Source organism: Nothobranchius furzeri, chromosome 14, assembly GCF_043380555.1.
Source record: "Nothobranchius furzeri strain GRZ-AD chromosome 14, NfurGRZ-RIMD1, whole genome shotgun sequence".
In the NCBI taxonomy this organism is placed as follows: domain Eukaryota; kingdom Metazoa; phylum Chordata; class Actinopteri; order Cyprinodontiformes; family Nothobranchiidae; genus Nothobranchius; species Nothobranchius furzeri.
In genome coordinates, this window is record NC_091754.1 from 61,814,893 (window position 1) to 61,830,504 (window position 15,612).

At 42.6% G+C, this 15,612-nt stretch overlaps 1 protein-coding gene across 2 annotated transcripts in view; it reads right to left on the reverse strand.

Annotated features, from left to right (window-relative positions):
• The window catches only part of LOC107377151 (solute carrier family 12 member 3), a 38,350-nt gene that overhangs the window by 3,081 nt on the left and 19,657 nt on the right, over positions 1 to 15,612 (reverse strand). For both annotated transcript variants that reach the window (XM_054747567.2, XM_015946589.3), the window contains exons 12-27: positions 15,257 to 15,414; positions 15,024 to 15,131; positions 11,845 to 11,968; positions 11,634 to 11,735; positions 11,137 to 11,292; positions 7,887 to 7,986; positions 7,670 to 7,781; positions 7,400 to 7,531; positions 6,007 to 6,113; positions 5,850 to 5,932; positions 5,701 to 5,769; positions 4,487 to 4,591; positions 3,735 to 3,846; positions 2,019 to 2,105; positions 345 to 480; positions 153 to 220 (exon numbers count right to left, since the gene is read on the reverse strand). In XM_054747567.2, the coding sequence (XP_054603542.2) occupies positions 153 to 220; positions 345 to 480; positions 2,019 to 2,105; positions 3,735 to 3,846; positions 4,487 to 4,591; positions 5,701 to 5,769; positions 5,850 to 5,932; positions 6,007 to 6,113; positions 7,400 to 7,531; positions 7,670 to 7,781; positions 7,887 to 7,986; positions 11,137 to 11,292; positions 11,634 to 11,735; positions 11,845 to 11,968; positions 15,024 to 15,131; positions 15,257 to 15,414 (1,759 nt within the window). The remainder of the gene's footprint in view (positions 1 to 152; positions 221 to 344; positions 481 to 2,018; positions 2,106 to 3,734; positions 3,847 to 4,486; positions 4,592 to 5,700; positions 5,770 to 5,849; positions 5,933 to 6,006; positions 6,114 to 7,399; positions 7,532 to 7,669; positions 7,782 to 7,886; positions 7,987 to 11,136; positions 11,293 to 11,633; positions 11,736 to 11,844; positions 11,969 to 15,023; positions 15,132 to 15,256; positions 15,415 to 15,612) is intronic.

Below are 15,612 nucleotides of genomic sequence, written 5' to 3' on the forward strand. Positions count from 1 at the left end.
CAACATGTAGTGTTATTATATATAATACGTCATTGGTCAGTCATCATGTTTTTACTTTAAAAAGTACATTTTGTGTTTGTTTTAGATCGGATGCCACTGCTTTGTGCCTCTAAGTCTTGACACATCCTTGAGAATGTTAAACGTGCACTCACACAAGCACTAGAGCGGTATGTTGTGAATTCCTTCTGATGATTTCATTCAGCCTCACTTTACTTTCAGACTGTGGAGAAAAGAAAACAACCGGACTTTAGTCACATCAAAGAAAAGAGGCATGCTCAACATTATTTCTTATAAAATATTAGAAAAGTCGGCCCGCTCCACATGTTTGTTGAGTAAACGCACACCTTTGGCTTGAAGGCTTCGAACTCTTTATCAGATATTTTCCAGGGAAAAGCCTGTCTCAGTTCCTGGATGGAGACGCCCACTTGCTGCTCATCAAACAGCCTGAAGGGGGCGACATTCTCCTCAAACCTGCTCAAGCTGAAAATTGATGAGAAACAAACAAAAGTGAGTTTGCTGTGAAGAAAAAGTGTAATAATAATAATAATAATAATAATAATAATAATAATAATGATAATAATGATGATAATAATAATAGGAAAACAAATGATTATTGTATGAGAGGATGTTGGGTGGTGCCAGGGCTGCAGCCCCTTTTGCTGAATAATGACTATTATTGTACAATAATATATTGTAACATAATTCAATTCAATTCAGTTCAGTTTATTTATATAACACCAAATCACTACAACAGTCGTCTCAAGGCACTTCACTAATAAACATTCCAATACAGGTCAGTTCATTAAGCCAATCAGTAACAAGTGTCCTATATAAGGAACCCAGCAGGTTGCATCGAGTCACTGACTAGTGTCAGAGTCTTTACAGCAACACTCATACTAAGCAAGCATTTAGCGACAGTGGAGAGGAAAACTCTCTTTTAACGGGAAGAAACCTCCAGAGGATCCTGGCTCAGTGTAAGCAGCCATCCTCCATGTAATGTAATATATTATAATGTAATATAATATATATAATACAATGTAAGATATAATATAATATAATATAATATAATATAATATAATATAATATAATATAATATAATATAATATACTGATATAAGATACTGGTACCAATACCGATACCAATGCAGTTGCATGAAAGTGGCTTCACTCTAACTTGTCATTTCTGTTCACCTAATATTTTTGTTTTGTGATAAATTCTATTAACATATTTTATTTTTATCTACCTCATGGTCTTTTCCTGTTGAAAGCAGAGAAGAAAATTAAACCTGTAATCCAATTCATTTTATTTTATGTGTGGTAGAAGTATCAGTATCGGTAATCAGTATCGGCGAGTACTCAGATCCAGCTATTGGTATCGTATCAATTTGAAAAAAGTGGTATCGGTGCATCCCTGAATATAAAATAACATAACATATCATAATGTAATGCATTTGTTTAGCGCTTTTCTAAATCAGGGATCCCACAGTGCTTTACAGTACAATCATTCACACACTGATGGTGACTTTGCAGCCACAGCTGCCCTGGGGCACGCTAAAAAAGTTTAAATGTTTAATTCAGCCACATTATTTCATCAATATATAATTGATTTTAGTTTCAGATTTAATGTTTTGGAGTGGCTAAAGCAGATGGCAGGAAAAATATCAGACATCTCAGTCAAGAAAAGTTCTAGAAACAGCTTAGATCCTGCAGTATGCATATTTTATACAATAAAGACGTATATGTTCACGAGAAAGGTCGCCAACTCTGCATCCGTCTAGGTACATCCTCATACTGCTGTGCACTCTCTGATTGGCATTTGCACGTGAACTGGCTAACTGCGTGGGGCTCTCCGGGAGACAATAGCAGTAATGTAATGCCTACATTATAACCAAGTGCAGGGTCAGACTCTAACTTTCACGAATGTCTAAAGAGTCACACAGAAGTCCTGGATTGCAGCTTTAAGACAATGAATGAATAAACATTTATAAAAAAAATTAAAAAAAAGTTTCCCAGACGTACCTCTTGGGATGAGGATGTTTGTCTATGTCCGTCATCACTATGACGTCATGAACCTCCAGGCGGAACCTCTTCAGCAAGAAAATGATGCTGCAAACATACAGAGTGAACAGTTTAACATCTGATGGTCCCAGCATCACGCACGCACACACACACACACACACACGTCCAGACGGAATTACGTCAACAGAGACAAACGAGAAACGGTAAAAATGCTAGCTTGCATTAAACACTAAAAATCCTATCTTTGAGGTTTCCTGCTACACGCATCCAGACGGATTTGCTTTCTGCGGTGACCTGCATGCACCCATGTTCTGCGCTTGGGCTACCTCTGACTGCTACGTGTCACAGTGCTTTATAACTGACTTATTATATTTATGGCATCAATGCTAGACCTGTTTGGCCCTTGGCGTTGCTGTCACCTCAGTCCTCCTGCCTGTTGTTGCTGCCCTCCTGTGGCGGGAGAGGCTGTTTCAGGAGGAGTTTTTATATTTGTCCCAGGGGGAGACATTACCAGTCACTGGACTACCCGCTGGACTCGCGATTGCCCCTTTAACACATGTGACAATTGGATTATTACATCCTGGACCAGGATTCTTAAAGCTTCACCAGTCACAGATGTCCCAGTGCAGCCCCGACTCCATTTCCTGTTTGTGCTCTCCTCCTGGAGCTAGCCAACCTTACCGAGAGCAGCGTTCCATCTTCTCATCATCCCACAGCCCGCCCAGCCGTGACCAGACAGTCTTGTGGAAGGTTTGGCTTCACCTCGGTTTGCCACCTTGACCCATCATGGCTTCAGCCTCCAGTCACAATGGGGTGTATGGCAAGAGCAGTGGCTGAACGAGCCAACTGGAGTACCGGCCTCCACCTACAGGGGGTGCTGGAGCTAGAGGTCAGCTGTCCCAGCTCTCTGAAGTGTGTAGCTGCTGGCGTGGGTCTCTGTCTGCCCCACCATTGTACCTTCCAGCTAGTCACGGCGATGAATAACACCACCCTGCTGGTCCTCAGCATCTCTGGGATGTTGGGGGAGGGGATGGATCTGCAGGTGGAATCGAGCTGATACAGTTTTATAGCTCTGTGCAACCCCGGCCAGAACCTGGCAGAACCTGGCAGACCCGTCCAACAGGGAAGTGTGAGAAGCTCCCATCAGCCTCAGGGCTCCGCCTGCCCCGCTGCTCAGACCCAGCAGCCTCTCCTGATCCGGATCCCAATGGACCGTCAGTATAAGTCTGGGACCCATCGGCTGCAGGAGGAGGTGTGTGTGTGTGTGTGTGTGTGTGTGTGTGTGTGTGTGTGTGTGTGTGTGTGTGTGTGTGTGTGTGTGTGTGTGTGTGTGTGTGTGTGTGTGTGTGTGTGTGTGTGTGTGTGTGTGTGTGTGTGTGTGTGTGTGTGTGTGTGTGTGTGTGTGTGTGTGTGTGTGTGTGTGTGTGTATCTAGGAGTTCCTCTGATTTCCCTCAAAGGCCTGTTTCCATAGCAATCTTGTCCCTGCTCAGCAGCCTGATTGTAGAGAACCCCTCCCCACCCTGTTGCCCTAAGGGCATGGGCTCTTCCATTGTGTCTTTTGGCGTCACTCGCCTCGCAGTGTGACCAGGAAAAGTGCGCCATGGCAGCTGGGATTTAAAGACGTGTGCAAATGATCAAAACTATCTTCTCTGCGTTTCTATTCTGTTTGAACTCCAGCAGTAAAATTGAGTTCAGTGAAGGAAACAAAGACTTACTCATCACGACTCTCTTTCATGGAGCCCTCTCCGACTGTGATGAAAACTCTGACCTTACATCTGCGCCAGCGTCTTCTCCTGGTGAACAGGTACGGCACCAGTAACGTCAGGCCTTAACAGAGACCAATCACGTTAAAATCAGACAAACAAACATTTACGGAAGGAGCCAGAGTTCCTTTTCTACGAATCTACACGACATAGGCCCAATCCCAATACTCGCACTGCGCCCTGCAGACTGCAGCAAAGTGCACTTGGAGAAAATGTGCAGTAGGGTTCGAGTGCGTAGTGCACACGTGTGCAAATAATAGCAGAGTTGAGACGGAGCATTGCGTCATCGATCACAACGCGTGCCGGGATGCTGGTCGCTGTGAAAATTTTGTCTAAAACCTTTATTAACAACTTTCGAACAAACAATAAAGCATTTATTTGAAATAAATTTACATTTATTGCTGCTTTGTTTAAAACATTCAGAGCATCAAATAATCATCCTAAAATTAACTAATTCTATTAGAAAATACACATTTTCAGAAAAGGAACTTGAGCCTTTTCTCCTGCAGCAATGACTTGTGGGTAATACCCTCGCCCGAGGTCCGCATCGCTGCAGACTCGGGTGAAGTGCAGATTTAGGGTGCAATGGGGGCGTGGTCAACTTCCGCTCTTGAGAATCGAGACACCCTACACTTGCACTCCTGGCCGGGAACGCGCAAACGAAGGGCGCCAGTGCGAGTGTTGAGATTGGGCCTTAGACTCACCTCCATCATCAGCAATCCAGTAGACATCGATGGTTTTCATCCCCTGTCTATTTTGAAACACCGTCCTCATCTGGTCACTGTTTCCTCCATCAGACGCGTCATCGGCTACAAACAGCAGCAAAGGACAAATTATAAGAGGAAGCAATCCCCTATGAGCTGCGTGTTTGCAACAACAACCCTGCTGAACAGCTCCATGAAGCAATGTTTGGGCTAATCACACCCAAACACTCTGGGACGCTCCCCTGCACCAGGAACATTACTAACAAACACACATGTCTTAAATTTAGATCGTTTAAACGAAAGACTGAACCACATTTCCAGCCAAGTTCACTGAAGAGTTCTTTCTGTTCCATTATGTCCAAAGGTTTCCAAGAATCCCTGAGCTCCAGCATCAGTTATTCATAAACAAAAAGCTGAAATGTCTCAGTTTAAAAACCTCACATCTGTTCTTTTATTATGAACGTAGCACAAACACAAATCATGACGGTGCTCCAAATGAAACTCTCTCCTGCCAACACAAGAAAAGAAGAATTCCTGTTTATGAACCAGATTAACCTCATAGGGACTCATTAAAATACAAATATCATAATATCATATACACAAAAGAGTAATTATAAATGAGATAGTGCATATTTCAAGTCAGTTCAAAAGAAAAAAGGTTGGGCTACATTCATATTATAAAGAAACTTCTGAAGTTTTCTCAACGACGGCCTCCTCGTGTGGTCCTTTTGTTCTGATCTCCAGTCTGATTACCGTGTTTACACCTGTGCACCAAAGGAGGGACATCGTTCTATTTGACTGGACCAAAACCACAAAGAGCAAAGAAAAGGACAACAGGCTCAAAAGCACCATCATACGTGGCACGAGTCTCAGAGAAAATTAGAGGAATCTTCTCCAAACAGAACATCACTCTCAGAGAGATACTGGTCCATCCAATAGAGGCTAATGACTCATCAGGTAGTGGGGGAGGGGGGTACTCATATGTAGTTTCTGCTCATTAAGCAACAGCAGACAGCTACAGCTTATAAGCTTGACTCTCCCATATTCCAGTCAGAATTGACAAAGCTCCTCAGACGAGAAGCAAAATGTCTTCAAGAAACCAAAGAAGTCCAGCTGCCTCCATCAGAACCCTTTAGGATTACCAAGCCCTGGATGACTGAGAACCTTCACCAGCATGCTAAAACTGCAGGTGTGAAAATTCCCTTAATCCTCACCTGCATTCTCCTCTTCCTTGGTCTCCTCTGGGTTCTCCTCAGATTCATCAGGCTCAAAGCCCAGGTTCTCTGTAGGAGAAGCGTGACACTTTCAGGCTTGATTTATTATCAGAATTAATAAGCAGATGAAATAAGTTGTTGTGTCAAACCTTCAGTTTCAAGTTCATTATCAATATCCTGACCATCCATCATCCTCAGGATGCACAAGCAGAAGTTGGAGTCAAACGTGTCACTGGAGGACAGGAAGTAAATCACCTTTTTTTTTTTTGTTTATTTTGAATTGATGGTTAAGAAAAAGCCACTTACTAAATTGTGTTGGTATAATCCTCGATACTTTCCGGAGTGCTCTCTCTCCAGTTGAACTTGAAGCCCAGAACCAGAGTGTTTGGTTTCAGCTTCCCCAGACCCGTTGCCTTATTGAAAGTGAGAGTAAGAAAATAGCAAGTCAAACATAAATTCATAGCACTTAATTAAACAGTATTAACAGTCTAAAATAATTTAAGGTTGAATACGCAACCATTCATTAAAATGCTATGTTTTTATTTATTTAACCCCCCCTACGGGGCGTTTAGAGGTGTGCAGAATGAAAATACAGCATTTCCTTCAAAAGCTACATTTTTATCAAACATTTATTTCTGCCGTGTCTCCTGTGAGCTAATGCCGCAGCGCCAACTATCGTAATTTGACGACAGCTGGCAAAAAGCTCCAGAGTTGTTTAAAGTGGTTGCAGTAACCACATTTTACCACAGAAAGTCATTTTTACTTCATTTCTACACAATGCATCGTTACAAAATGCATCAGTTAAAACAATGCTTGTCAGCATGAGGATAAATAAAAATGGTGCAAAATTATTTTGCTTCAACTGTATTGTACACACTTAAATATTAGGGCCGGGACTTTAACACGTTAATTATGATTAATTAATTAATTAATTAGAAAAAACGATGCGTTAAATAAAATTAACGCATTTAATCGCAGCTTGTATTTCGAGCAAGGCGGAACCTTTTGTCATTGCACGATTTCCTCGTAGACCGGATATCACTGACGCACACAACAATGCACAGTGCTAATGGCTACTAAAACGGAATAAAAACAGAAGGAAGTTGCCTTGCTTGGACTGATGCAGGATTTAGGAAGCACATTCGCCTCTTTTCTTAACTTGGAAAAATAAAACTTCCAGACAACAACGGAGTCCGTGTCGCGGACATTTTTCAGAGATCGTCTCTGCTGCGGCTGCCCGGTGGCACCGGGAACTTTACAAAAGTTGCTGTAAGCTATATTTTTAACATTTACGTAACATCTGTGCAGCGCTGAAAGCACCAGACAGAATAATTCTGTGCCCTAACAGTAGTTTATGAAAGTAGTCAGACAAACGAGAGGCACCTGGCTGCCGCTGGGAGAACGCTCCGTGTTCCCACTACTCTGTAAACAATCACAAACAACGTGTCTTAAAGTTGAAAACAGACGTTTAAGTTAAAACACAAACACTCTAAAAATGTGATTAATTTAGATTAATTAATTACAAAGCCTCTAATTAATTAGATTACATTTTTTGATCGAGTCACGGCCCTATTAAATATTGCTTATTTCTCTAAAATTAATGCTGTTTTACAATTTAAACAAATACAACAGGTTAACAATTATTAAAATCGCCAAGTATATTTAGACTGACGTAGTAGTTTGTTGATGTCTTTCTTACCTGCAGCAGGTGTCTTGTGCCTTCTCTGAGGCTGCTAGAGGTAAAAGGAGTGTAAAAAGATCGGACCTTCCTCTTGTTCAACCAGTTCACCAACGTATCTGTTGCCTCCTTAGGCTGGGTATTGCTGTCCTCCTAAAAAGGTCAAAGTTCAACAATGAAGAAATGAATAACTGAATTTGCTCCACAAAACCAACTATGTATACCAAGGCCTTAACACAACGTAAGCTGCTTTGCTTTTTCTTTATGAAGACCCTCGCCTGAAGCTCATACCATTAAAATGTCTCCACAGATCATCAGGCTGACATGTTTAGTGAAGGTGGCAACAAAGTCCACCAGGGCAGGACGCCGGTTTGGGGGCCCAGTCATGACAAGGCACTGCGGCCTAAATCACCAAACAAGACCAGGGAGCAAGCATAACGTTCAGCAGCTACTCTCTAATGGTATAAATATAACACACCAAATGGGAAGGACGTTTTAGGTGACTTACCTGAAGTTTTTGACATGATCGTCCACACTAGTCAGTGAGGCAGAGTATGACAAGGCCATGTTATACGTTACGGCTTGGATCGATGAACCCCAGTTGACCTCTGTGAGGCGTGACAGAGAAATGCTCATGAGAGACAGGTTCCAGAACGGCTCAGAAAGTCTTCTGTCTGATCCAATGCAGCGTCGTCTGTGGAGATCCTATCTCTACCACTCAGTCTGAACTCGAGTCATGCTTAAGAGAGTTGTGAGTTGACTCGATGAGAACACCAGTGACTTGCACTTGGTCTCCGATTAGCAAAGTTAGGACTTGGACTTGCTAGGCGTGGTGCTGGTTGGAGCACTGCTGAGAGAGAGGAGCGGGCCTTGCAAGAGCATTCCTACCCCTTTCACACATTCTGACATCTTAACACCAAATGAAATGTCCCACTGAGGTTTTCTGCGATAGACCAACATAAAGTAGAACATAACTGTGAAGCGGAATTAAGCAAATAAAAATGTGAAGTGTGGTGTGCATTTGTATTCAGCCCCCTGCACTCTGATATGTCCCTAGATAAAGTCCACTGCAATCCTTTACCTTCAGAAGTCACCAGTTTAACAGAGCTCACCTGTGTGTTGTCAGACCTGCTCTGTTGTGCAAGTTCCTTCAAAAAAGTAAGGTAACGCTTTACAATAAGGGTCCCTTTATCAACATTACTCAGTACATTATTAAGCATTAATAAACAATTACATAAAATTTTACAACTGCTTTTATGCATTACATAGCATTACTAAACATATTATTTAATGAAATATTAAGCAGTTAACTAATGTCTATTACTGAACCTGAGGGTCCAAAATTCATTCAGTAATGATCAATTATGGTTAATTAATGCTTAAGTAATGCTCGGACATCTATTGAGCATTAATAAAGTGTTTACAAATGGATAAATGTTTACACTTTACAATAAGTGTCAAAAAGCTTAGTGCTGCATTAACTAAAATCTATTTAATCTGATATCTTTAATAGATATTAGTTAACCGTTTAATAATTCATTAGTAACGCTATGCAATGCATAAAAGCAGTTGTTAACACATTTTAATTTTTATTAATGTTTAATAATGCACTAAGAAACGTGAATAAAGGGATTGTAAATTGTTACCAAGGTCAATTAGTTATAGTTACTAAATATTTCCTTAAAAAACTGAGTAAGTAACTGAATTGCAATATCATTAAAGTAACTAGTTACCAGAAAAGTAACTGTTGTGTTACTCTTAAAAAATAAAGCTATGCAGTAACTATAAGTTGCTACAAAATAAACTAAAATGACTAAAACCTGTGTCCATTTTTTTTAAAATATGAAATTAAATCATTTTAAAAATGGGCACTTGTCAGATGGAACTACAAACAGGAGCTATAACAATCAAAACTATTAAAATTTCACTGAAACAATCAAATAAAATGCATAAATGCAAATATTATTTCTACATTTTTAACAGTAGAATAGGAGTGGATCTACATTAGATTATGTCTATTGTATAAAAGCCCTTTGTAGTTTTGTCTGTAAACTAACTGTATGCCTTTATTAACATTTCTACTCATCACTTAGAAACAGCATAACTATAAAAAACATCCTTAAAGACGACACGAGCACAGGCACAAAGAGGGCGACTTCTTTTTGCAAATTTGGTCCAGACCCAAACGCAGAAATGCCGGCTCTGGGTGGTACAGAGACACCGTTTGTTATAGCAACGTGAGCGCCTAAGGTCTATTCCAACAGGTTCAGCGTTACTGAGGGACTAAGGGAAGGACAAAGGACACTAACAGATTCCAGTTGGATGACTGGAGACTGAACCGGGAAGATCGTGACGAGGAATAAAAAAACTAACGTCTGAGCGGTGAACAGGAAAGCAGAACTTCCTTTCATGATTATGACCTGCATTTGTACAGGACCATTCTGGATCAGAGGACTCCAGAGTGCTTTACACTAAAGTCATTAATCAAAAGAAAAATTGTGTAAAATGTTGAGCTTCTAACCGATCTTATAGTTTGTAACATCACACATTATATCAGTATACTGTGTAGAGTGTGAGCCAACACGAATAAAACCAACACTTATACTCTATTGTTCATAAAAAAGCCATAAAATTACAGAAAAGTTAAATTTAGAAAGCATACTAACGATTTGTTTATTCAACCATCTATTCTGAAATTTTGGAACTTGGTGAATTTTAAAATTCTGTTAGTTAAGTAACTATCCATCCATTCATCCACCCATTTTCAGGCACTCATCCGGAGTTTCGTCACGAGGGCAGCAACCCAAGCGGTTAGTTAAACACCGTCATGTAATTTGCAGAATTGGCAAAAGTTTTCTTAAAGACCGAATAATTTAATGTTTATGACCATGAAATTAATTTTCTTTCTTTATTGAGAAAGGGGCGGGCCCTTAAAAAAGTGCTTCCTGCTCCCTTTTCGCTTATGTACAGTAAACGATGTACTGTGTGATTGGTTGACGTTATTTGTCCACTTGTGTGAAACAAACCCATTGGCTGACTGGTTGAGTCTTAAAGAGTAGGTCACCCCCTACCAGAGTCTTATTTTACTGCTACTTCCTGTTTGAAAAATGCAACAAATGATGTTGCCTGGCAGACTGAGAGGGCAGAGCCACTAACAAATACACACATATACACACACACCGCTCACAACGGCATTGTGACATCATGGTGTACCAGCAAACATCGTAGGGTACCTCTTAGCCAATAGCGAGGGCAGATTTAAATTCAAATGCAGTGCTGAGGTTTTACCTGGAGACGGTACAACACTGACAGTGTCAGGCAGAATATTTAAATTAGAATTAAGATGCACTACGGTACCAAATTATAGACTACACATGTCTACAGCATGATTAGACGCTCATTTATAAAGTCTATCAGAAAAAATATCTTTTGGGGGTGACTTGCTCTTTAACCGGAGCAAATAATCTTTTCTTGCAATTAATCTGTATCAGTGGTAAAGTCCTCCTTCTGCAACATACATAATTTTCTCTTTTTCTCACCAATAAAATTGCCTGTTGGTGATCAAAGCAATTTTTTTTAAGTTACTTATTCTAAAGAATGTAAAACAGACAGAAAACTATGCTAAAAATGAACAAAGGTCAAAGTATGCAGTCTGGCGCCCTGTTGGTTGAGAATGTTGAAAGCCACATCCTTCAAGCCTATACCTGTAGTATAAACGCTACTTATCAGCAGAAGTGTTCTTTTATTCAAAGACTTACTTGGTTTGGCGTAGACTACGTATCCATAGAGGAAGAGGACAATGCTCCAGGTGACAAGTGCAGCCCACCAAGTGAACAGAAATGTTAGAAGTGCACATACTACTGCTCCAAAAAGAGAGCTCCACTTGTAGTAGTACTTAAACCTCGGCCTCCACCCTAAAGAAAGCAACAACCAAAGAGAAAAAGGGCAGAATGTGAAAGAAAGAACATTTTTTCCTGGTGCCTCATTTATAAAGCTTGCGGGGTCGGAAAACTGTGTTAGCAACTTTCCGCGCAAACTTTGGGATTTATATAAAAAAAATAAATGGAAAAACTTTAAGTTGACTAAGGACCAGGCTTACGCACATTTTGGACATGGAGAGCCCCTACAGTGCTGCTGCTGAGAAGGATACAACAGCTGACATTATGCAATACCTGTTAGCTGATTTCTATTTTCTCACAAGTTAAATTCTGAGTGGTAATTTTTAACGAAGTAGGCACATACGTCCATAACTCACCAGGGGAATTTGTTATAGAGGCGTGAAAGCAAGTGAAGTTCACAATACTGTAGGAGCACAGGTAGAAGTTGGCAATCAGGGGAGCGATCGAGTTTAACTGTGCTGTGATGACACAAAGAACAAAAAAGTGAGGAAAATTCAGAACATAAAGAAATTTTATAAAGAGAGCCACAATATAATATGAATAAAACATTTCCTTTTTCACACGCACCAATCAGAATGAAGGCAACAGCAATGAGGTAGAAGAGAATGTAGCCTCGGACTGCCTCGTTATTTTTCCCGTAACCCTTTCCAAAGAACATAATGAACGGGTATATGTTGTCCTTGCACAGACCCTAGAAAATAAGTAATTAAAGAGTCAAAACACAATAAGCATGTTACATATGATACTGCACTCATGTACAAATGATTCATAAATCATATTTGCTAAAATGAGCACAACAATTTTCCATCCAACCATCCAATTTCAGCTGCTTAGCCAGGGAAGTAGCATAAGCAGAGCGGCCCAGATGTCCCCCTCCTCAGCCACTTGGGCCAGCTCCTCCGGGGGAATCCCAAGGTGTTCCCTGGCCAGCCGAGAGACATAGTCCCTCCAGCGTGTCCTGGGCCTTCCTTTAGGTCTCCTCTTGGTTGGACGTGCCCGGAAAACCTCATCAGGGAGGTGTCCAGGAGGCATCCTAACTAGTTGCCGAGCCACCTCAACTGGCTCCTCTTGATGTAGAGGAGCAGCGGGTCTACTCCGAGCTCCTCCCGGATGACCGAGCTTCTCACCCTATCTCTAAGGGAGAGCCCATCCACCCTCCGGAGAAAGCTCATTTCAACCACTTGTATTTGTGATCTCGTTCTTTTGGTCACTACCCAAAGCTCGTGACCCCAGGTGACGGTTGAAACATAGACAGACCAATACACCGGGAGCTTTGCCTTCTAACTCAACTCTCTCTTCACCATGACAGACTGGTGCTATGCCCGCATCACTGCAGACTCGGCACTAATCCACCTTTCAATCTCGCACTCCATCTTTCCCTCACTTGTGAACAAGACCCCAAAATATTTAAACTCCTCCACTTGGGGCATGACCTCATCCCTGACCCAGAGAAGGCATTCTACCCTTTTATGATTGAAGACCACGGTCTCTGATTTCGAGGAGCTGATTCTCATCCCATCTGCCTCACACTCGGCTCTGAACTGCTCCAGTGAAAACCGGAGATCACAATCTGATGCCGCCAACAGGACAGGACCACATCATCTGCAAAGAGCAGAGACCTGATCCTTAGGCCACTAAACCAGATCTCCTCAACACCATGGCTGTACCTAGAAATCCTGTCCATAATAGAACTGGTGACAAAGAGCAGCCTTGAGTCCAACTCTCACCGCAAATGAGCTCGGCTCACTGCTGGCAATGCGGACCAAGCTCTGGCACCGGTCATACAGGAACCTGACAGCCCGTATCAGAGGGTCTGGTACCCCGTACTCCTAGAGTACCCACCACAGGGCCCCGCAAGGGATGTGGTTGAACACCTTCTCCAAATCCACAAAACACATATAGATTGGTCGGGCGAACTCCCAAACAACCTCCAGGACCCCTAAGTGTATAAAGCTGGTCCAGTTTTTCACAGCAAGGACAAAAACCAAATTGATCCTTCTGAATAGACTTTATCATGGAGGCACAGGAGTGGGATCCCCCTGTAGTGTGAACACACCATGCAGTCCACCTTTTTAAGCAGGGGGACCACCACTACACTGCAGCTCAACATCCTGCTCACTCAGTCTCTCTCAACTAGCCATCGACACTTGCACAGGTATGCTAGACTGCCCACAATGACTTTGATAATAACTTCCATTAGCATTCTCACATTAGCTTTACCAATAACATGATGCCTAAGCTTCTGATCTACATCTTATCTCATCCAACAGGTATGGGGTTACCCCCACAAAAATGAACAATAAATAATGAACAAGAGTCTGCTTCTAGATCTGCAGAAAGAGAAAAACAAACCAAACAAAAAAAAGGGGACACACAACAAAACAACAAGAGCAAGCTATCACTGCGTCAACCTGATGAGGAGATATAAAATCAACATTGTTTTACTGAACAATCACACGATAATATATCACAGTGCATTTACTGCCAACCACAGCCTTAAGACATGTGTTGAAAATGCCCAAGTCAATACTTATGAGAGCACCATGTGAGCACCTGTGTGCGTAAAGGTTTCTCGATAGAAGTGTCCAATAGAGAATGTGAGGGGCCACAGATCTGCCCCACAAAGATGTGTAGAAGATGGAGGAAGCTCCAAGCCCCAGAGATCCAGGAGCTGCTCCAGAGAGCAGGGACCCCAGGGAGACTGTAACCAGAAAAGCCTCCTCGAGAGGCACAGAGTATTGCTCCAGGGGGGGCACAACCAGCAGCCGGCAGAGTCCCGGGAGATATCAGCGGCAAGTCCACAGGCCTGCCTGCAGCCTCCCACCCCCACGCTGGCTGAGCCCGGAACCCAGCGACCCGGGACCCAGGGGCGACCACCCCCGCTGGGGACCCAGCAGAGCCCAGGAACCCAGACCCCACCAGACAACCACCGGGATCGATCATACAGATGCCAAAAATCTTAAACCCCCTAACACGGGAGCCACGAGCACTCAGGCATACCAAGGCACCACACTTCACACCAAATGTGGCAGGGGGAGGGCAGGCAAAGATGTGTAGTAGCACAAGAAGTCCCAGGAGACGGCAAGAGCCCAAGACCCCACCTAACATATACAGTCATTCACAGACACAGTCACAGACTCCCTCCCTCATGCTCACACATACACATACAACCAAAGACTTACAAAAATGAACACTAGACACCCACTCACACTCCCCATTCACACCCTATTCACTCTGGTGCCGGTACTGCTGCACAAGGGGTACAACCATCACCGGTTCCCAGAGTTCGCCCTCCAGGGAGCCAGCTCCCCCACTGGCCCCGCTATGCACCTCTGTTCACAAAATGTCACCCAGGGCACGGAGACCCCAGCCCATCTCGCCAGGGCCCAAAGCAGCAGCATTGCAGGGCTCCACAGAGTCTGAGGGCACCTACCCAGCCCCACCCCAGCAGAATATCTAGTCCCGTCCCTGCATTTGCACAACTTCCAGAATATGTAAGACAGAAGACATCCAGGTAAGGTTGGGTCCTCCCCCTCCTTGACATCCCCCTCCCCCGTGAGGGGACAGAGTTGTTATTATTTCAGAGGAGCCAAGGTCCACCTGAGGCCAGTGAAATCCCTAAAACCAAGTGAAGTCTCTTGACACAAGACGATTTAAGACTAGAGCATTGCTCATGGCTGGTTGGATCAGTAACAAATCATAATGTATGTTGATTAAAACTTTATTTAAATATGATGGCTTCTCACCTGGAAGACCTTTGTTGCAGAGACAAGATGTGCAAGAGCAGAAGACAAGCTGCATGCAATGACACCTACAGTGATGAGGTGGAAGACCGCAGACACCTGTGCCAGTACCTGGTTGGAACATTCGTTATGCAAAAATGAACAATCTGGTCTCACATCTTTAATTAACTTTTAAACAATTAATATTTGTTTATGAACAAAGATGAGAACTCCTTGTGCTAAACCAAATGGACCACCTGTGAAGTGTTGGCTAGCCCATTCAGACAGGTCTGCGACTGGCTGCAGTGTGTGAAGTTCCAGCCCAGACTACATGCCAGTCCCACACAGCCATCTGTGTTGTTCCCAGTTATGATGTCTGACACATTCCCTGAAGCATCTCGCAATACACAAGCCCCTGTAGAGGAAAAAACACAGACGTGCTTTACCAGGGGAAAAACATATAATCCACATTTCCTCATTTTTAAAGTTAGTCTTATTTGTTTTAAGTTGAAATTATGCATTTATGTTTTGTGGCACATGGGTCATACTCTTCTTCTATCCTTAAAGGCCAACTTCCACTTTTAAAATCATCTGAGCACTTTTGAATAGCTTA